The following is a 23588-nucleotide window of genomic DNA, read 5'->3' as shown; positions in this document are numbered from 1 at the left end:
CATTGAATAATATATTGAAACATGGTAGTTTGAAAATTGTTCTTCTCAATGCAATATTGCTATTGATTAGCGCTGTAGGGGAGTGCCCCCCAACTACCTCAAATCTTCTCTCAAAGCGCACCTCGAACGAGAGCGCATCGAGAGCGACCAACCAATTTTGGGAGTGTGCTCACTATAAAAAAAATTGCACTAACTGCCAATTCGGGATGATAGAGGGAGCTATTGACGATTGGAAGCAATAATTTTTGAGTGGGGCAACCTAATATTCAAGCCTATGGCCCTAGTAATGATACAAAATTCATGGTAATGTTTATTTCTTAAAGGAAAAGTGACATTCTCCTTCGTCTTTCATTTTCATTCTTTTACTTAAATTTTTAACATTACCATGAAATGAGTCAGGATGTTTCACAGTGGTTATGACTTCATTGGATTTCTTATGGAGAAAGTAGAAATTTAGATCTCACTCAAAATCCAACAGACTTACCAGTGTTTTAGGATTTTAGGATTGGGGAGATTGCAATGTTTCCATTGGATTTTGTCATGTACTAGGATATGGAACTCATATTTAATCATGAGCACCAAGGCCTATATGTAGCTTGATGTTAGTGACATTGGTTGTTGAACTTCTTTGTCATGACCCTACTAAAAATGTACCCATCACTCAAACAAAATATTGACTTGACATGTTATGTTTTTTCTATCTTATGTTAATGCTTAGAGGGTGATATTAATGACAAAGATCCCAAGATAGGAAATTATTTTGATGATATGTAGGTATTTGTTGTAGCGTGATTTTTTTTGGATGCTAGAGGCTATCGAGAGCCTATTTGTTGATGAAATTTCGGTTCAGAGATGGATTGCACTCGATGCTATATTGGTTACGTGCAACCTTACATGCTATATAAATGAGAACTTGTAATTTGTGGACTTGTGGTTGATGAAGATTATAAATACTAGCTGAATGATGTTATATGGTTTAATCCATGTTTTAATGTTTTTTATCACTAATTCATCATTCTACATGCTTTGTTGACATATATGCATCGAAACATATAGAAATATATATTATATAAAAATTGCTCCCAAAATCGCTCTTGACCCGGGAGATTTTGAAAATGTCGCTCCCCATTCCTGCTTCTGCTACTGCTTCCGGCTTCCACTACCGCTCCCAAGTAGCCTTGCTATTGATGGTGGAGGCGAGGACATGGATTCTCATCTAAATAAAATATTAGGTTTGGTGAGGGCATCAAAGAGGTTCATCTTAGATGGTATATCTTGGAAGGGAATCTAAAAGCACTCTTCTCATGCATGGCTAATGTGGTGTACTATTTACATGCGCTTGGTTGGGTGGCAAGTTTTATACTAGACATGGGATTGGAGATTTGGATCACTAAGGGGTGATAATCTCTAAAGGTTGTTTACGGAAGGGAAATTGATATTTAGAGAGGGCTTCTTTGGTTGAACATCATAATTTGGTTTGGAGTGTTAGTTGAAGATCATTGTTACGAATACAATATATATATAAAAATAAAATAAATATGAGTGAAAAAATAATAACTATAATTATAGTTAATTAATTAGTAGTTAGTGAAGAGGCATGTCTTAATGGACATGACCATTCATGAAAGAGCACCTGCCTGAGTATATAAGCAGGCCCTCATCGTAACATACAATCATCCTTGTACATTTTATATATTAATAAAATACTATTTACAAATGCCTTTGTTTATTTTATATTAAAGCACAAACACTCTTAAGTTTTGTTGCTTTAGTGGTATCGGAGCCATGCGAGCCTTTGGATGTTATTTGCTGCACAATATGCCATTACGTTTACGTTTTGAGATCATTGAGCAGTTAAGTGAAATTCAAGAAACGTTTCAACAATTAAAAAAATCGTTTGCAGAATATGCAGAGTGTCTAAAGGAAGAATACATTGACATGAAGGAGACTAACAATAAAGAATTCCCAAATCAAGTAAGTGATGTTGAACATGATGAAATAGGAACTCCTCAGGGTAACATGAATGAAACTGAAAATCAAAGTGGATATGTGACAACTGAAGATGAAGAAGTTCTTTGCCAAGATGACAAAATGTCTAGAAGCATTGATCACACTACCCATGAGCCAACTTTTGATGAGAGGGTTTCATCAGGGCAAGCTTCTAATATTACGATGGGTGAAGCAGGCAAGAAGAAAGCAATTGCACAAGATAGGGATAATCATAATAGTATAGATGATAAACCAGGGAAGTAGATGCTACCTCTTTCTCCAGTGCTTGTATTAGAATATTCCTATTTAGTATTTAATACTCAGCCTTTTAGATGTTGCTATTTTTTCTTTTAAGCAGTTTCTTAGACGAAACTGAGTGTTTCCATATTCTACATAGAAACCTGATGTTTCTATTATTGTAAATATCTCTGTATTATCATTGAGCTGTTTGCTCATTCTGAATTAATTTCATTCAACATTCTTTTATGGTATCAGAGCACAGGGATTTTTTTCGAAATAATTTTTCATAGTTTGAAAAATTCAGTAGTTCATTTCGAAACTGCTCTCAGGGTCTGTAGATTTCTTGATCAGCTATCCTCTTCGCATCCTAATCTCTTGAGTTCCTTCATTCCTTTCTAAGGTCGAGCCCTCTGTAAGCCAGGTAGCCTTCACTGAGTCTTAGCCTCGGCTTTGCTCACTGTGATAAAAGCTTACAGTCGTCAATCTCGATACAGAAAGGGATTCTTCTCCTGCATTATCATTTTATGAGGAATTAACTTTGTGGCGGTGCTCGGAATCGTGAAATTGCCTTGAAATTAAAACCCGGCATTTCGAATCCGGGGGCAGCAGTCTATTTGTCGGTTGAACAGTTTATTTGTTTGAAGCCTTGTTGTCTCATCGTGGCCCTTGAAGCCTAGCCACTGAGCATATCAGTGTTCGCTGCGAGGCGTGGCCTGACTTGGTCCCTCGTTTTGACGGTGAATCCTCATTTAACGTTTCAGCTGAGGATTTGCTTCGCCACACGGGAACGTGGCAACACAGTCTTCTCTCGTTTGTTTTTCCGGAGATAAAAGACCAGGAGGAAGAATACACGCAGGCCCCGGGAGTAAAGGCCGGGAGGAACGATACTGTGGCTCCGTCACGATACTTGGAATCGCACGCCCGGTATTTTTTTTTGCTCACGTATTTTGGCTCACGTATTTTGGCAGCGGAAGCGGTGGGACCCGAACCCAGTCTACGTATTTCCAGTCTACGTATTTTCCAGTCTACGTATGTTCAATCTACGTATTTGTTTTAAATCAACGGTCTTGTCTGCCGGCAGTTTTTCCCAATCAGCGGATTTTTTCCATCGTGATCATGACAGCCTCCATTACAACTCAGACTTGAAGGAAAATCACCTGTTGTAGCTCGGATTGTGGTGCAGCTCCACGGACCTGAGCATACCTGTGACACCTGTTTATAGCTCGGACATTGCAGCAGTATACACTTGTGGTAGACTTGTATTCTCAGACCTGTGCTTACCTTAGGACAAAACTCAGATCTGGACAGAGAAAGGAACCTCAAGCTTTACCTTATGATTTGGACCTGTCACATTTATTAAAGCTCTGTCCTGTGTTATTTGCCTACAGCAGTATTGCTATTTTTTTAGACTGGGGAGATATATTTTTGCTGGGTAAATATTTTTTCTAGCAGAACAAAGTCTGTTTTGATTTACACCAGGATAAACAGGCAGCTACATTTTTTTTGTGTCAGACTTCTGTATTTTCTTTGGGAAAATGGCCACGCTCACCAATCTGATGTTAGAAGGAAATCAACGCTTTAATGGCAGCAACTATAACATTTGGAAACAAAGAATGTTGACCATTTTTGAATACAGGCGTCTTGATCAGCTCATTTTGGGCAAAGAGCTTCGTCCCGGTACAGCTGGGACCGATCAAGATAAATTTGATGATCGAAATCGAGAGGCTGTTATGCTTCTCAAGCTCTCTGTCGCTGATGATCAGTTACCACAGATTCCTTCTGGCAAGACAGCTGCCGAAATCTGGCAACAGTTGAAAGAACTGCACGAGACATCTGACAAAAGCAGAGCTTTTTTTCTCAAAAATCAGTTGTTCTCCATCATGATGGACGAACATATGTCTTTACAGGAACATCTCAACAAAATTAAAGACATTCGAGATCAGCTCGAAGCCATTGGTCGGACCATGGAGGAAGAAGATATGGTAGTCATTACTTTGAAAAGTCTACCGAAATCTTATGAACACTTCATCGAAACACTCAACATTACCACCACAAATGTTGATCTGAAGTTTCCAGAATTATGTACCAAACTTCTGCAGCAGGATCGGTGGAAACAGCAGTTTGGTAGTAGTGCTTCATCAGTGTCCTCGGAAAATGCATTTGCTGCAAAATATCAGTCCTCTCAGTCCTTTCAGCAGAAAGGCTCTTCTCAGCCTTTTGATCCTGCTAGGAAGAAAAGTGTGCAGTGTAATTACTGTCATAGGTTCGGTCACATGAAGAAAGATTGCCGACAGAGGATTGCTTCTGAACAGAAGAAACAGGGAGGGCCACATCAGACAGCAAATGTTGCAGAGCATTCCGAGCAGACAGAGTCTGCCTTTTATGCCTTTATGGCTAAAAGGTCTTCAGATCATGTTCCTTCCTCTGCATGGTACATTGATTCTGGTGCATCACGCCATTTCTCTCACAGGCGTGACTGGTTTATTGACTTCTCACCTTTCAGTGATTCTGTGGTATTTGGCGGAGGTGAGAAGTACACAGTAGCTGGCAGAGGAACAGTTCAAATTCAGTCTGGTGGACGCACACTCATATTTCTGAATGTATACTATGTTCCTGGTATGGAAATTAATCTGCTATCTGTCAGCCAGATTATGAGGAATTCTCCTCAGCTTGATGTTGTGTTCAGTGCACACAAGTGCTCCATCATTGACAGGGAGACCAGTCTAACAGTTGCTGTTGGCCTAGAGGACCATGGTCTATACAGGCTACTTGATACCGGTGACTCTCCAGAAGTGGCTCTAGCAGCACGTGTCTCTCCCATCAGCACTCTATGGCATCAGCGATATGGGCATCTAAATATGCAGTATCTCTCTCAGCTCTCTCAGGAGGGACTTGTGTCAGGATTACCTGATATTCAGACTCAGCAGTTGGGGGTATGCAGCGCCTGTCAAGCGGGAAAGCAACATCGGTCTTCATTCAAAGATGGAGAATCTTGGCGCGCATCTAAGGTACTTCAGTTACTTCATGTTGATATTTGTGGTCCTATGAATACAGCTTCTATCACTGCTTACAAATATTTTTTACTTATTGTAGATGATTTTAGTAGAAAGATGTGGGTGTATTTTCTAAAAAATAAATCTGATGCTCTTAGTACCTTTCAGAAGTTTAAAACCTTAGTTGAAAAAGAATCTGGTTGTAATATCATGACCCTTAGGACCGACAATGGGGGGGAATTTTGTTCCTCAGCTTTTGCCAACTTCTGTGATATTCATGGCATCAAACGTCAATTAACCACACCTTACACTCCCCAGCAGAACAGTGTTGTCGAGCGTCGCAACCGCACGGTTGTTGAAATGGCTCGTTCCATGTTACAACACAGGAGTGTTCCAAACAGATTCTAGGCTGAAGCAGTATTTACTGCTGTTTACCTTCTTAACCGATCACCCACTCAGGCTGTTACAGGGAAGACTCCTGAAGAGGTTTGGTCTGGCCGTAAGCCTAAGATCAGTCATCTCAAAGTATTTGGCTCAGTTGCATATGTTTGGATTCCAGCTGCTAAGCGCTCTAAATTGGATTCCAAAAGCCAGAAACTCATGATGACAGGGTACAGTGATCATCATAAGGCCTATAGGCTGATAGATATAGCCACTGGTCGTCTTAGCTTCAGTCGGGATGTAGTATTTGATGAAGACAGAGGATTCTTTCAGTCTTCTTCTTCTGAGCAGTGTTCTGAGGATCAGCCTCACAGTGTTTGTCTTCCGGTCGGTCCACCTAATGGGAGGGATGATGTAGCATCAGTATTTGATACTACTCTATCTGAGCCTCCTCCAGAAAATAACCCTCCTCTTGCGGCCCCTATTGCTCTTGAGTCTTCTCCATCTACTCCTGATATTGGTTCTTCTACTCTTCGGCCTAAATGGTGGGCTAAAACCATTGGTGATCTCCGGGATGATGAGCTCCTTGAAGGTAGAACTTCTAGACATAAGAACAGACAACAGTCTACAGTCAATTTTGCTCTTATGGCTAACCTACACAGTATTTTTGAGCCTCAAACCTATTCAGAGGCTAAGGGTACATCTGAGTGGGAACAGGCTATGGAAGCCGAATTCCAGAGTCTTCAGAAGAATCACACATGGACACTTTCTGATCTTCCTGCAGAAAAAAAGCCCATAGGCTGCAAATGGGTGTATAAAGTGAAATACAAAGCTGATTGAACCATAGACAAGTATAAAGCTCGGCTTGTGGCTCGAGGGTTCTCACAGAAGGAAGGCATCGACTATGAGGAGACTTTTGCTCCTACAGCCAAGATGAGTACCATAAGGCTTGTCCTTGCCCTAGCAGCTCAGTTCAATTGGAAAGTTCATCAGATGGATGTAAAAAGTGCTTTCCTAAATGGTGATCTCCAAGAAGAAGTCTACATGACGTAGCCTCCAGGCTTCAAGGTTGCTGGACAAGAACAGAAAGTGTGTCGGTTAGCTAAAGCAATCTATGGATTGAAACAAGCTCCTCGGGCTTGGTACATGAAAATTGATCAGTACCTGACAGATCAGGGTTTTCAGCGGAGCCCTTCTGATGCAAACCTGTACATCAAGCATACTGGTGATGATATCTTGTTTGTGGTTGTCTATGTGGATGATCTTATCATTACTGGCAGCTCTGCACATTTGATCCATGGGATCAAACAAGATTTATGCAGAACTTTTGAGATGACAGACTTGGGACTTCTTCATTACTGTCTGGGGGTTGAAGTTTGGCAGACTGAAAATCAGATCTTTCTCTCTCAGTCCAAGTATGCCAAAAATCTTGTGGACAGATTCAGAATGCAGGATTGCAAACCGGCCACGACTCCTATGGAACCAGGGCTCAAACTTTCAGCTCAGTCATCCTCTCCCCTTGTGGATGAAACTTTATTCAGGCAATTAGTGGGCAGTCTCATCTATCTTACTGCTACCAGACCTGACATCAGTTTTGCAGTAAGCTACATTTCTCGCTTCATGTCCGCTCCTAAAGCTGATCATTGGCAAGCAGCAAAGCGTGTGCTACGATATGTGCGTGGCACTTCTGATTATGGCCTCCTATACACTCGAAGTTCCAATCCTATACTCAGTGGTTACACTGATTCTGACTGGGCCGGTTCGGTTGATGACCGTAAATCTATAGCTGGGTATGTGTTTAATCTAGGATCCGGTGCTGTTACTTGGACTAGTAAGAAGCAACAGGAAGTGGCTCTCTCCTCAACAGAAGCCGAGTATCGGGGAGCAGTTAAGGCATCCTGTGAGGCAGTTTGGCTTCGACGTATGCTGGCAGATATGCATGTTTCCCAGACAGGGCCTACTTCTCCGTTTTGTGATAATCAGGGAGTGCTCAAACTTGCCAAGAATCCAGTCTTTCATGAACGAACAAAGCATGTGGAAACTCATTGCCACTACATTCGCCAGCTTGTTGAAGACGGCTCAGTTCAGTTGCAATATGTTCCCACAACAGAGCAGCCCGCCGACATCTTCACCAAGCCTCTTGGTCCTGATAAATTTGTAAAATTCAGAGGGTCTATTGGTGTTGTAAATAGATTGAGTATTAAGGGAGGGTATTAGAATATTCTTATTTACTATTTAATACTCAGCCTTTTAGATGTTGCTATTTTTTCTTTTAAGCAGTTTCTTAGACGAAACTGAGTGTTTCCATATTCTACATAGAAACCTGATGTTTCTATTATTGTAAATATCTCTGTATTATCATTGAGCTGTTTGCTCATTCTGAATTAATTTCATTCAACATTCTTTTAGCTTGGATTGTTGCAATCTCAAATAGTGCCATCATTTATTGATGACATCAAACACTTAATGACACACACAACTTTCAGCCCAGTCAGTGCCAGTTGTTGATATAGTTTCATCCTGTGCCTCTGTTTTCACTCCAAAACTGAGATCAAAAACCTCTAGCCATGAAAATTCCAAAGGTGATTCTGTTAAAGCATCAGGTTCAACAACAAGGGAGCATTCAAAAAAGAAATAAAAAAAGAATCAATGAAAGGCACCTTCTACATTGAAATATGATGATTCAAAGGAAGCTTCAGTCTCTTCTTCTGATTTGACCAGAAAGGTCAGCGAGAAGATGTTAAAATTACCTCAAGAACCTGATTCTGTTTATGTTGTCTCTTTCTCAAGTCTTGTTGGCATTTCTTTATCTGCTGATGAAAGTTCATCAACTTTACATCAATTAGGGAGCTCAATGAATGATGTGGGGACCTCAACATTGCTAATAGAGAGGATAAATGGACCGTCAGGACCTGTGTATGAGTTTGTAGGAGATAGCCATGAAGCGATTAATAAGCCTGTTGAATATGTAAAGCCTGTGGACAATGTAAGGTCTGTGGACATTGGTCAAGTCATTGAAAAGTTTAATAAATTAGAATTAAGTGGCTCAGTACCCAGTCAAGTAGATGCGGAATCAGATGCAACTGTCAGAGATTTAAAGATACAAAGCACAACTGAAATACTTAGTGGGGGTAATTTTTCTGTGAACAACTTAGATGCTGGCAACAATGTTCCTGTAATCAAGAGTCAGGCTGTTCATCAGGATGAAAGTCAAACCAAGGATATTTATAACTCTGAATCATATTCGGAAAATCTGTCTGTATGTGATGTGAACCATGGACAATCCAATGACATTGTCAGTGCTGTGGGAATTTGTGAATCAAACAATCTTTTTCAAAGCTTACCAACGACTGAGGAAATAAAAGGTGAGGAGTTATCTTTGGCTACTGAGTTAAGCACAACTCTTGATGAACCACATGAAAAACACTTGAGCTCAGATGTAAGTGTTCAAGAGCTATCTTTTCCAGCTTTGGATGGAGAATTGACACTGCTTGAGATCAATAAAAAGGATAATGTGATTTGTAGTGGCCTTCCTATCGTCACTAAGATTCATGATGAGCAAATGCTGGAACTGGTGGTTGAGGCCAAAATTCAGAAAAAACCTACAGAAGACCTGGAGATTCCAGTGTCTGATGTTGACCTAGAATGAGAGCGTCATTTTTGTGACAATTGCAACACATCTATCAAATTGTTAGTATTAAAGTGCACTAGACTTGGGCGAAATTGGTTTGCAAACATAGAGAAAATAGCATAAAGAGTTTTTGAGGATTGTGACAAGGACGAATATCAATGCTCTGTGATGCTATGCGTTGCTTTCGATCTGATGAATATAAATCCTACCCGCATCCTCTACGATTGGAACACAGTTGAAACATTGCCGAAGAATCGAGCTAGTGATCTGTTGCAGCGAGGGGCAGTTTGGCACGAGGCTGAGAATACATAGCAGAGAGGCAGAGATAGTGCCAGGAAGACAACACAAAGCCTGGAGAGTTTAACGTAGGGGCAGCTGGGAGCTACGCAGAGGCTGAGGAGGCCAGCGTGGGTGATGCAGAGGATCTGAGGGTTGACACAAAGAGCCAAGGGGCTGATGCAGAGGCATCAATAACTGTGCAGAGGCTAGTAGAGTTGACGCAGGGCAAAGAGGCAATGCTGGGAGATTTTTTGTGGGGTAGACTGAGTGTTGGTGAGCTGGGAAGGGTGACGCAGTCCCTGCAGAGTGACGCATACCAGTGGAGAAGCTTGGAGCAGCTTTCGCTGTCTAGCTAAGGAGTTGCCATAGTTGTTGTGGGATCGATCATCCAGTGATTGATCAGTCGGAATATCTATCTCTGAGGAGAGGTACTTTTGCCGAGGGCATTCTCTGTTGGGTGAGCCATTTCTGGCACCCTAGTTGTATTCAAAAACTGCTTAATAATAAAACCCTCATATCTGCTGCACTGGTTTTCTCGCATTGGGTTTTCCCACGGACAATTGTCCAAAAATAACAATGTCCCTCGTGTGTTTGTCTCAGTTATTTCAGTTACTGATCTGTATATGTGTTAAGGCTGCATTTGTGTTTATTTTCAGTATTTATATTTATAAATAACTTGTTAATGAAAAGAACAAGTAGGAGAAAATAACCCAGATAATGCAGTAGGGATTTCTGATGTGTCAGACTAAATTTCAACAGATGAGACAATATTTCACAGAAATTATGGGTACCCAATACACAAGATGGGAAGTCATCCCAGACTATCGTCGCCTCCTCTCCTTGCCTGAAATTCAAGAACTTCTTGCCCAAGTTCGCCATTATTTTCCCGACGAAGAAGAAAAGCTGCCTGAGATGATTGGGGAAAATTGGCATAAAGCATGGAAAAGACTTAGCTATTTGCGCCCGAATCTCCAATTTGAATCTCTAAATCACTGAATCTTCATTTCAGACGAAAAAGCCCTAAATTTATTAGGTGAAAGCATCTCCAGACCTTATTCCCGTGCCCTATTGTCTGAAGAAACCGCTTTATTCCATAGAGAATCATAGGATGATATAACTGCATTGATATTACAACTTCAACATATTTGTCATAACCATATTATACGCTGGAGTGCAACTGTCACTAGGGACACAACCTTACGAATCTTTATGGTGACTATTAGTCATAAATATAAAGAAAAGGAAGAATTTTAATAATAAGTTTATAAAGTATCTTTGTTAAAAATTAATTAATTAATTTATATATAATAAATAAAATCAAATTCCAAGACAATAGTATCGATGACTTACACATGCTAGGAAAGACATGGGCAAGGAAGAAATTATTAGCGATTAAGCTTTGAGGACAAAGCTTCTTGAAGAGAGAGGCAATGTTACAAATACAATTTATATAAAAGTAAAATAAATAAGAGTGAAAAAATAATAACTATAATTATAGTTAATTAATGAGTAGTTAGTGAAGAGGCATGTCTTATTTGACATGACCATTCATGAAAGGGCACCTGCCTAAGTATATATGCAAGCCTGCTAGGCCCTCATTGTAACATTCAATCATCCTTGTACATTTTATATATCAATAAAATGTTATTTACAAATACCTTTGTGTATTTTATATTAAAGCACAAACACTCTTAAGTTTTGTTGCTTCAATCACAAAAATGATCTAGAGCATCAAAATTACCTCTTCATGTCCTCTTGAATGTTGGCTCAAATCCCACATTATTTATGAATAAAGGGAGTGAGATAAGGAGCTAGTGAATTAGGCAGCCATTGTTTGGCTGAGTAAAATTATTGATGGACTCATCTAGTTTATTTATATACTCCAGAGAGGGTGGGGTAGAGAGGACATCCCATTTGACACCGATAGTTATCCTAATATTCTCAAGTACCTACAAGATGTGGGAAACCTGCCCAAACAGCTTTATAAAGGTGTGCTACAACATAAACTAGAAGTTTAGGTACCCAAAAGATATGAAATCATTCAATGGGTTAATGCCTTGTACAGAGTTATAGGCCTTCTGAAAGTCAATGAGGCAACAGTAGATTATTGAGGACCTTTGTTTGACATCCTCATTTATGGCACAAAGTGTGAAAATATTCTTGTTGTGAGTTCCACATACTTAACAATCTAGAAGATTAATGATAGTTAAAGCATTGGGGTATATAAGTCCCTTTTTCTAGGACATTATCTTGCATTACTGCTGTTGAACTTCTTGGTAGCTTCTGAAGGTCTTCTAGATGAGCTTGGTGTCTTAGCATGTAGGAGATGGTTGATTTGCCTCTCTTGGTACTTCTTTCCTAAGTCTAACTTAGGAAAAATACAATAATTAAATTCAATTAATTATTGTGTACTATTAAGCCAAAGTACTAAGTATAAATAATTTAATTATTTAAGTGACTTAGATATGATTTCAACCGTTGATCCCAAGTGAGACGAGGTCTAAACTCAATCGTCAATCACTTATGAGATTAGGGTTAGGGATTTGGCTTAATGAAGTTATAAAATAAGTCTAAGGGAGAGATGAAGATACACAAGTGGAGTAAGTGATTTTCTCTAGAGCGAGAGGCTTAGCTAGACTAAAGGGAAGGGAGGAAGAGTGCAGGGAAATTTTGAGAGTATTTCGTGGAGGCCGAGTTGTGGAGAGGCTGATTTATCTAGTGCACAAGGGTTGTACGAGAAGGAAAGGAGAGGGCCGATTTGCTGGTGGTTGAGGTCGAATTTCTCCACGGACGAAATCTTGCCGATTTTCAGGTGGTCTGAATTCCTTGGTTCGAGTTTTCCTGTCGGAAGGAGTTACAGGTTTCAGTGGTGCATTTTTATGTATATTTTTATCTGTGGGTCTAGGCACATATTTTCCCAAGGATTTTAATCAAGGAAAATTGTTATTGGTGTATACTTACTGTTGTGATGTGATTGATCTCTCTGATTTTATTTTTCCGCTGCAAATATTTTTATTTTTGAAGTTATTTCTGTATATTTTTCTCTGTGGGTCTAGGCACATATTTTCCCAAGGATTTTAATGAAGAAAAATTGTTATTGGTGTATACTTACTGTTGTGATGTAATTGATCTCTCTGATTTTATTTTTCTGCTGCAAATATTTTTATTTTTGAAGTTAAATACCGATGATTTTATTTCCCAGCAATTTAAAGTTTTAGCTAGTATTATTCTGGGAATCAAAATTCTTGAGGTATAAATAAATCTGTCTGGTATTGAAAATTTAACAGCTGCACCAAAACTAACTATTATTTCTGTTGCAGTTCTTGATTACTTCTTGTTAGCATGGCAAAATTATGCCATGGTTGAAATTGAGTCGATCATTTCCATGGATTAAGATTTGCTTATTGGTTGGATGTCAGCCATTTATTTTCTGCCTTTTGTCTTGTTTGGTTGAACTCATATTTTTAATGTTAATGAGTGTGGCTTTTGTTATTTATTGGTCATGCTACTTCCGCCCTCATTTTTTTCCCTCTTTTTGTGAATAATGACTATATATGAACTATTGTAAATTACCAGTCCCGTTGGTCACTATTCCTTTACCATAAATATTGGCATAAGTTCTTTCTTCTTTCCTTATTACAGCTATGTTCATAGAGTTGGTAGAACGGCAAGGGCTGGTAAGGAAGGCTGTGCCATCACTTTTGTTACAGAACGGGATCGCCGTCTTTTGAAAGCTATGGTTGGTTTGATTTCACCCTACTTAAAAAGGCTTTTCTTTTTTACTCTTAGTTTGAATGCGGTGCAAGTTTTTGATGATTAAGATATCATTTTGTGAGGCATTTAGTGTCATATTCCTTGCAATGGATGTCCAGACTATTATTTGAGCAGTGGAATATTGATTGTGAAGATATCTGGAGCTAACGTATAAGCTTCTATATAAATATAGACAATAGAAGTTATTTATCATATTTGTATTTCTTGGCATATATTATGGCAATGACACAGTAATTTTACGCTGCCATCTCTTCTTTCACACAACTACCATAGTGTATTTGACCTCTGCTTTATACTATTTAAGGATCTACTATGCAGTAACCTCCTTGTTAACTCCACCATTGACCTTGATATGGATAGACTGCCAAAGTTATATATTCAATATGTTGAAGGGCATAGCCTTATAATTAATTGTATAGGTTATTAATTCACCGTTCTTCATGATCAATTCCTATCAAGGAAGAGCATCTTGACTGGGTTCCTGTTAGGAATATCAAACGTCATGTTGCTTAACCTAATGGTTATATCAATTTGCAACCGAAGCTAGTTTTCCCTGAAATAAAAACAATTGAAAAGTTTGAGTTTCCTGTTGAATTTTTTTTGTCAGTTTGTGCAATTTTTTACCGCTGTGATGTTTAGAAATCACTGCTGGGATAATTTGAATTTTCTATGATCTCTTTTGTATTCTATTAGTTTCCAAGTACATCTCAGGAATTTCTTCAAATTTTTGAAATTTCCATTTTGTAGGACATTTATGGGATTTCTACATATTTTTTGGTAAAGTAGGATTTATGTTTTTAAAAGTCTTTTAAGCCTTAATGAGGTAAATAATTGACTTTTGTTGCCCAACTGAGCATAAGATGTTCAAGACGATGTTCGTCTTGAAAGTTTATGGTTCCTTGCAACTGTTTTACAATCAGTGCACTTGCATATTCTGGAATTAGAATTGTCTGTAATGTTCTTGGTCTTGAAAGTTTATGGTTCCTTGCAACTGTTTTACAATCAGTGCACTTGCATATTCTGGAATTAGAATTGTCTGTAATGTTCTTGGTTTCAGGAGCTGCAGTCTTGGTTGCAAGGGAGAGCATGGCTAATGTCTTTGACCTGGATGTTTTATGCATGAAATTGTTATTGGTTTGTTGCAGGCAAAAAGAGCTGGCTCTAAGCTCCTGAGCAGGGTAGTTGCAGAACAGTCCATTGCTAAGTGGTGTCAGAATATTGAACAAATGGAGGATGATGTTGCTTCAATCATTCAAGAAGAGAGGTTGTGAAATATAACCTTCATATCTGTTGGCAATAGATATATTTTCTTTTGTGGAAATTGACAATAGTTAATACCTTTTTTGTGGTTGCAGGGAAGAGAGGGCACTTAGGAAAGCAGAGATGGAGGCCAATAAGGTATTGCATGGTCTTATGTTATAATATAAGCTGCATGTGAACTTGCTATTTCAACATTGGTGAGCTTTGTTACTGATAATCCTAGAGTCTGCATTTGCATTGACAACTATTTGTTAACTTTTTGGAGAATCTGGCAGGCACAAAATATGGTTGAACATAAGGATGAAATTTATTCACGCCCTAAAAGAACCTGGTTTGAATCGGAAAGGGATAGAAAAAAACTTGCAAAAGCATCTAAGGTAAAGCTTAGCTTTTTTAATTGTTATCATATCATGTCTGTTTTTTTTTTATGTTGAACGATTGCCGTGGATGAAGCACTGTCAACGTCAACCGGTAACTTAATGTCTATTGGTCTATGGCTATTGGGGTTTGAACCCGCATCCTTAGCATGGTGATGCCTTCTCAACCACTGAACCACACTGAATCATAGCCTGACAGACTGTCATTCCTCTTTTTAGGAATTCCATCTTATGCATTTTGTTGAGCCAGGAGTCAACATGCAAAGAACATGAAAAGACTCAGATTTCTGTAATCATGGCTTGCTTGTGCCTAATTTAGTAACCCTGTTGGCAGTAATTTCTGAACCAGCTCTCCAATTAATCAGCTTTAGCATTTGGAATTCAAGGCTATTCTATGAAAACTTAGCACACCATTTGCTTTAACAACATAGCTTTATTCTCTAAAATGCATATGTATGTACAGGCTACAGCACATTGATTAAACAGTATGTGGCAATGCCAATCGGTATGTATCTTCACAGATTAATAGATATTGGAATAGGGTCTTCCAAAGGTGGACATATTGTCATTGATTTCTGGTTTTAATTGTGGAAACAATTTTGAAGCCTATGTCCTAATGACATGTCATGTGTTCAATCAAAACATGTATGCCTAAAAATTGTTTACATATTAGAACTAGAAATCATTGACCAAGTGAAATTAGAGTCTGAAATATTTCCATGTCAATTTAACTTTTAAAATTTATGTGATAATGTGCACATATTATTCGTTGCAACCGTACAGACAATGTGAACCCTAATCTTTTATATCAAATATGCATCATGCACTGTTATTTTCGGTCATCTTGAACGGCATGGATTGTTGGTCTATTGAATATTCTGAATTTCTGATAGAATATAGGATGTTTGCAGGTTGACTGCTTCAAATAGAGATGTTTATCGAATTCTTGTTGGTAGTTCCAGTACTGAGCAGTTAAATATATTGCACAAGATAGCATTCACCTGGTTTCTATGTTGGACAAATACAGTCTTCTCTCAATGCTCTTGCTGTGGCCATGGACCTTGCTGCAATCCTTTGCTTCTAGACTGTGCTCTGTTTGATAAGAAGGGTATATCCACGCAGGTTGAATACTTTAAAGAGGCCACACACAAAAAGATAAAATATCAGTACACCAGTGTATTTGTGGTTAAAAGTTAAAACCTTCAAAGAAGAAAACAGTACATGGCCCGAACCAACAAGGTCTCTTGATAAGCATTATGTTAAAGCAGAAAAGAAAATAGTTTACATATGAATCTCTCACAATCCATCATTAGCAGATGGTCCTCCATGCTCTTTAACAAGAGATCATGGACCAAGCGGTTGTTGAGCCACAGATCATTAGTGTCATTATTATTGAGGAGAAGATGAAGCATTGGATCAATTTATGTTTTGAACATAATCAAGATGGTTACAAAAGCAAACTAAGAAACACACTTTACTTAAACACGCATTAGACCAAGTTGAGGACTTAAATAACTCCTAATTGTTTAAATATGCTAACATGCCCCCCTTGAGAACAATTTGGCATAGGATTGAAAGATTTACAAATGTGATGTAATAGGAGAAGAAAGGACGCATTGGACCCTATTCTCCTTTATTGAAAATTTCTTTAAATCTTACCATGGATCAAATTTCAGAAAACTTTGCTTCTATACGAGATTTTGTGTCTGCAACTTAAACATCTGTAGAGCATTTTGAGAATGTGATCCTAAAGAAATATTTTGATAAAGTGCATGTGTAGCTCAATTTGTTTGCTGTTTTGATGCTGAAATAGATCTTTGGTAAGTTGAATGGTACTTTGTTTGTCACATCGGAGTGTGGTCAGATCTTGCTGATGGAATCCAAACTCTGAAAGGATCTGTCAAAGCCACAGGACTTCTGGACTTGTGCTAACTATTGCTCATTGCTCAATACTCTGTTTTTGTTGAAGAAAGAGCGAGACACATTGTTTCTGACAAGTTCATGACAAGTTCGAAACCAAGACTGAAAACATAACCTGTAGTAGACTTCTGATCATCAGGGTTGCTGACCCAATCAGAATCGGTGAAACCAGCCAACAAAGGAGTCCCATTTGAACTATACTACATTCCAAACTGAACTGTATCTCATATATACTAAAATACCCTCTTTGCTGCTTTACAGTGGCTCTCATGGGTTGTTTGCATTTGTTGGGTAAAAAGACAACAACAAGGGAAATATTAGGATGGGTATGAGTGAAATACAAAAGTTTACATGAATGAAACAAAGTGGCAGCTACTTTGGGTGTGATATTGTTATGTAAAAAATTAGTTAGATTAGGTTATTATTTAATTTTAATTTTAATTAGACGAAAGGGCACGATCATAAGACCATGCCCTTTCCCAAAGGGTGCCCATGGCGGTATATAAGCCAGGCAACCCAGTGTAAATCAGCATCATCTATCTATTCTTTTATTAATAAATTATTTCTATATATATTTCTGTTTATCCAGAAGTTTTATACTTCATCTGGTATCAGAGCGAGTCGCTCCTGGGCTCACTATAGCACAGCTAAAGGTTCTTCCGCTCACTTGTTCCGCACTCGTGTCCACGCATTGTCACCTGTTCACACCACCGTTGACCTGTAGCCATCCTTGGAAAACTGCGTAACACCTGAACGAAATTGAAACCTAATCTAACTAATTTTTTACATAACATTGCTGTGAATTGCCGGAAGACTGTCCAGACGTTTATGATATACGTATAAAGTAATTATAACGTGTTTTTCAGAACAGTGAAAGAAAGGACGTGACGGTCGACAAACACTTTGAAATATTTTCAAATATAACGTGCCGTATATTATATATAATATATATATATATAACATTTGTTTATATATAATATTAAAAATATATATATAATATATAATATAATTATATATATGTTATATATAACACATAATTTAATTTAGTTATAAGTTTTATATATATAAAAAGTTAATTTAATTAATTAAAATTATTTTAATTAATTAAAAAGTTTTATATATATATATATAATTTAATTAATTAAAAGTTATATATATGTATGTTAATTTAATTAATTAAATTTATTTTAATTAATTAAAATTTATATGTATAAAATTTATTTTAGCTAATAGAGAGAAAAAAAAAAAAATAGGGAGGAAAAATATTTTAGCTGGCAAATAAATACACGCCCCCGCAAACCCGCTCAATGTCGACAATGACAATGGCGGATTTCCAAAAAAGGTTGTTGGATGCAGAGCAAAAGATAAATAACAACCACGACGAGGTCAGTAAAAGATTAAATGAAGTCGAGAGCAAGCTTGAGGAGCAAGCGGACAAAATCAAAAATCTTGAAGATACGACAAATCGAATAGAGATAAAGATGGAAAGTCAACATGTTCAAACAGAAGTAAACTTCAGAGAAGTCTTAACAATGCTGAAAAGTCTGTGTAAAAAGTCGAATTGTACACCCGAAGAGCTATTAAAAGATGGTGAAGAAAATCAAGAACACATCTCGTTAGATTCCACTAAGTCCACATACTCTCATGACAAAGTTGAATCCCCAAAAAAATCAGCGATACCCCACCAAGAAGCAAGTAACACAGCCTTTACAAACAAGCAACTCTGGGATAACTTTACTAATCAACACCCTTTTTTCCCTCAACCAGTAGCAACATACCAGCAACGGGCAAAAGTCGAGATGCCTAAATTCGATGGAAACGAAAAAAACAATGTTGCAAGGATAAATATGACCAGAGAAGAATCAGAGATACAAGATCTGATTCGGAAGCATGAAAAAGTATTTCAAGACCTACCTATGAAGATGCAGCCTAATAGGGAAATTGAGCATACAATAGAAGTCAAGGCAAGATCAGACCCTGTCAACATCAAGCCATACCGATATCCACATCACCAAAAAACGAAACTTGAGAGATTAATCCAAGACCTTTTAAAATGTGAGACCTTGATCATCTTAGAATATCTGATCAAGTGGAAGGGCTTACCCGAAGAAGACGTTTTCTGGGAGAATGAATCATTCTTCAACAACATCCGTCGTTACTTATGCTTTGAGGACAAATCATTCTTTCGAGAGGAAGGCAATGTTATGTAAAAAATTAGTTAGATTAGGTTATTATTTAATTTTAATTTTAATTAGACGAAAGGGCACGATCATAAGACCATGCCCTTTCCCAAAGGGTGCCCATGGCGGTATATAAGCCAGGCAACCCAGTGTAAATCAGCATCATCTATCTATTCTTTTATTAATACATTATTTCTATATATATTTCTGTTTATCCAAAAGTTTTATACTTCAGATATAGTTGGCAGCAAGTTTGACTCAACTCTGGAAAGAAGACGCGGATGTTTTACTGTCATTTTCTTGTGAAAGCAACATAGCATGTCACATGTATACTTAGACTTAAAAGTGAAATTTCTTTCTTGGTTTGCAAGACATGAAGGTCGATAAAAATATGCAAATATTCTCTATCCAACATTTCAAATTTCTTCCTAAGATTGGATTTCAAACGGGTTAAATGTTTGGGGTCACTATTAAGGAATGTATGGTCATCAACATATAAATTAAGTGTTAAGTCGGTGTAAAGGAGAAGGCTATCCATTTTATCATTCCAAGCACAGGGGGCTTGCATAAGGCCATAGAGAGATTTATTAAAGCAATAAACAAGATTAGAGTCATTCTGAATATAGCTGGGAGGTTGTTCTGTGGAGAATTCTTTTTGCAAATCCTAATGCAAGAAGGTGGATTTAACATCCATTTGATGGATTTCCCATTTCTATGAAGCTGCAAGGGGTAGAACAAGGAGGGGGGAATTCATTTTGGCTATAGGGGCAAAGATCTCAGTATAGTCAATTCTTTATACCGAAGAAAGGCCTTTGGAAACTAATTGGACATTATGTTTTTCAAATCTTTAATCTAATGCATAATTAGATATATACACCCATTTACATCTGATAAGTTTTCTTCCTTTTGGAGTGGGAGCCTAAATCTGATGTAGAACTGTTGTCACCCTAGATTTTTTCGGGGCTTAGGAAGAGCTGTAGAATATGGGGATACCTCTGCTTCAAGAGAGATCTTTAACACTCCAGGTAATCCATCATAGGTTTCCCAATCATTACTTGTTGCTAGGTTAAAAGAATGGATATCATCTAGGCTTCGAGAAATTTCACCAAGAGAATTGTTGATTTGAGTTTCCAAGCCTAGGTGAAATAAGAACACCATATTGCAGATTTGCAGGTGTTATCACACGAACATTTGTTGAATTTTGTAGCTATGGTCGGTTTCATAATATTATTTTAGCCGTCCAAATTTATGAAAAATGGGAAACACGAATTGAATTCAGCTTCAGAAGGAGGGAAAAATTAATTTTGAAATTAATTTTTTTGTCACCAAGAAGATCAAGTTGGTCAGCCCCAATGCTTCGAGTCGGCCTGACCCTTCGAAACACCTATTTGAGCCCATTAAGGCAGTATATATAGACACTTGTCATCTTCCTCTTGGGAAATCAATTCGGATCACTCTTTCACATACATATTCTTTTGTTCATGCGAATGAGAGAGAGATAACATATTGAGTTTATGGGCAGATCGTGTTTATGGCTAGATCTACTTATCTGAGGCAGTTTGAATCTTTAAGGTAGACCGAATTTTTGAGGCAGACACAGTCTCTGACGCAGACCGAATTTCCAGGGTAGATCGAATTTCCAAGGCAGACCAAATTTCCAAGGTAGACCGAATGGCTAACTGCTGTAGAGGAGGGCATGTTGCCCCGTGAGTTGCCCAATAAGAATAGGGCTTCTTAGACCCCCTGTCTCTAATCACATCATAGCTTGCAAATTGTCCAGTGCCAGTGGAAGGAGGCTGCAGGCATAAGGCCAATGTTGGAGCCGTGAGACCCCAGAGAAAGGGCCTGTTTAGGCCACAGGCAGAGGGGTGGAGATCTGGCCTGTGCTGGCCGGGTGAGAAGGGGAAGTCAGGCTGCAGAGTGAGGATGAATTGTCTCGTTCTGGCAGCAGAAGAAAGGCTTATCTAGGCCAAGTTTCAGGGCACCCAAGAAGCCTGTTCGGGGCCGAGTTTCCAGATCTGGTTGAGGTGCAAATCAGGCCTGTTCCGAGGTCCTATTGGAGGCCTAATTAAAGTTCTGGTTTGGGCATGGAGAAGCCTGTACATTAAACTGTCCAGGCACTATTATGAGGCCTAATTTGAGGACACTTTTGAGGATAATCTGAGGTTATGATCGTGTGTTGTCTTAGGCAGAGGTTGAGGCAGTTAGAAGCTGATCATAAGGCAGATGAAAGGTGCATTGAGTTGTATTTGAGAAATTAGCTTAGGGACGTGAATTTGCATGAGTACAAGTTCATTGATGATGATACAGTGAGACATCAGTTGATGAACAACATTAGTTGAGAAAGGACAGTGACAAGATTGTATAATTGTTGAGTTTGTTCAGTGTTGTAATTGGGTCACTATCCCTGGTATGGGAGCCCAAAATTCTTGTTCTATCTTTTATTATTAAGGATGGCAGGGTGGTGCTAGGGAAGGAAGTTGTTGCTTCCTTCAAGAGGTTTTTGCTTCCTTCCAGTAGTGGCTAGTAAATTATTAGGGTCGCAGCTCCTTCCAGTAGTGGCTGAGAAATTATTAGGGGTTGTAGCTCTTTCTAGTAGTGGCTGGTAAAACTGAAAATTGTAGCTTCCTTAAAGATATAAATAAATTGTTAGTATCAATCTTGTGTACTTTTGATGTGATGTTATTGATTAATGCTTTGTGATACTAAATTGGAAGAAAAAGTGAAATACTGATTCAACCCCTTCCTTTCAGTATGTCAACAAGGTGGGCCAATTTTCTTTAGGCTGAATTCTTTCAAAGGTCGATTTCCAGTTGGCCGATTTTCCTTGGGCCGAATTATTCCAGTGGGGCCAATAGATTCCAGTCATTGTATCTTTTCTTTGTAAATTCTCTGTGGGTTGAAACCCAGATTTTCCAGATTAATAAATGACGGAGAATTGTTGTGGGTGAAATATTTCTATTGCAATGTGTGATTGATCTCTCCGATTTATTTCCACTGCATATATTTCTAGATGTTCAAATACCGGTGATTTTATTTTTGGTAATTCATGATTTTTTTTTTAATTAAATAAATTGATGGGATAAATAATTGCCGTGACAAAATAAATCTGGGCTGGTATTAGGAGATTTAAATGAAAGTAGATGACGAAATAAATGAACCAACCACTTACAAAAACAACCATTGAGGAAGAGCAATACATTGAGTTTTAACAAGAGGTTTTGTCAAGTGATTAGTGCAAGCAGCAAAATTTTGAAGTAGACAAAGAATTGATCACTTGCAACTCTAAAAATTTATTTGTTATGGACCTATAAGTAAGTTCAAGTTGAGAGGCTTGTCAATATACCCTACGTTAACTGACAAGCAAGGTTAGGGCTTGCATGGGAGGGGAAAGTCTTTTGATTTGAGGAAAACAACATAATCAGAATAAAGAATAATGGAGAGACAAGGCAACGAACATTACAAAAGCAAGATTGATTAAATTCTTGGGACACTCTGAAGAGTAGTGTTTTGAGTCCATGAGGTGTTGACTAAGTTCTTGATTAGTTGCATGCATGAGTGCAAACTTTGGTTACATGAGTGAATCAAGATAAACAACAGCACATTCACTCTTTGACTGGATTACTTAATAATGATGACTAGGTATCTTTTGCAAGCTGTAACACAACAACAGTCTAAAAAATATAAGAGATGATAAGGGTAAGAATTGTAAGAGCGTTTGTATTGGTGAATTATGGATAAAATCACAATGTGGAATGCCTCTATAGTTTTCGTTTGCCTAACACTCTTTGCTAGCGTTTTCAATCTTCCCTTGGGAATCTTAGATGTCATCCAAAATGTAGTTCAAATCAACATTAAATACAATTGGTGTGAGCATCTGGCTATTTTGATAGTCCAGAATGTCTGTGTGTCTGTCAAAGGGGAAAGCCATTTAGTTTGCATCTTTGTTAAATTATATGGTTATACAGAGAGTACCCCCATTAGATTAGCCTCAAGTTTCCCTTGTAAAAATCTGAGTCAGTTGCAAGTATGCTTTATTCTTTGCACACTAGCTAGCAAAACATAACACTACAGAAGAAGAATGTTTCAACAAATGCCTTGACTTTGTTAATTCCATTTATATGAGATTGAGAATTTCTTGTAAGTTAGAAATAAACTTGGCCATGATAGCAAGATCCAACACTCGCTTGACTTGACGACACTTTGTTGAAGCAGCTGTTTCCAGACATAATGGTCTTGTATATTTTCAGTTGTGGATGAACACTGTCACAAAATTCATCTGGTAAATAGGTAAGAAGTTACCTCCACAACACGAAAACTAGCAAAATGATCTGATAAACAGAGTCCTTATCAAGTTGGAGGATTTAGAACTTGAAGAAAACATTGAGGATTTGGTGAAGTCATTTGATTCTGTCATTTGACAAAGCATAAGAAGGCATGGGGTAAGGAAAAAACAAGGACCCAATCCCTTGGTAAGAAGAAAGAAAAGAAACCAAGAAAGTTGTTTGTGGGCTATTGATGCATCACATGTTCTGCCATGGCTGATGTTGGCTGTATTGCATGT

General features: G+C 38.1%; 1 protein-coding gene across 1 annotated transcript in view; it reads left to right on the top strand.

Moving 5' to 3' along the window:
* Positions 1–23588, top strand: part of LOC149178772 (DEA(D/H)-box RNA helicase family protein) — a 288841-nt gene that overhangs the window by 173975 nt on the left and 91278 nt on the right. The window contains exons 12-15 of the mRNA XM_089420426.1: positions 13156–13252; positions 14433–14551; positions 14643–14685; positions 14823–14924. Of these exons, the coding sequence (XP_089276552.1) occupies positions 13156–13252; positions 14433–14551; positions 14643–14685; positions 14823–14924 (361 nt within the window). The remainder of the gene's footprint in view (positions 1–13155; positions 13253–14432; positions 14552–14642; positions 14686–14822; positions 14925–23588) is intronic.

This window comes from Pinus tabuliformis, chromosome 4_1 (genome assembly GCF_031772625.1).
Source record: "Pinus tabuliformis cultivar Carrire ecotype Pingquan chromosome 4_1, CPIR1, whole genome shotgun sequence".
Taxonomy (NCBI): domain Eukaryota; kingdom Viridiplantae; phylum Streptophyta; class Pinopsida; order Pinales; family Pinaceae; genus Pinus; species Pinus tabuliformis.
Note: the sequence above shows the minus strand (reverse complement) of the source record. Positions and strands in the feature narration are given on the sequence as shown.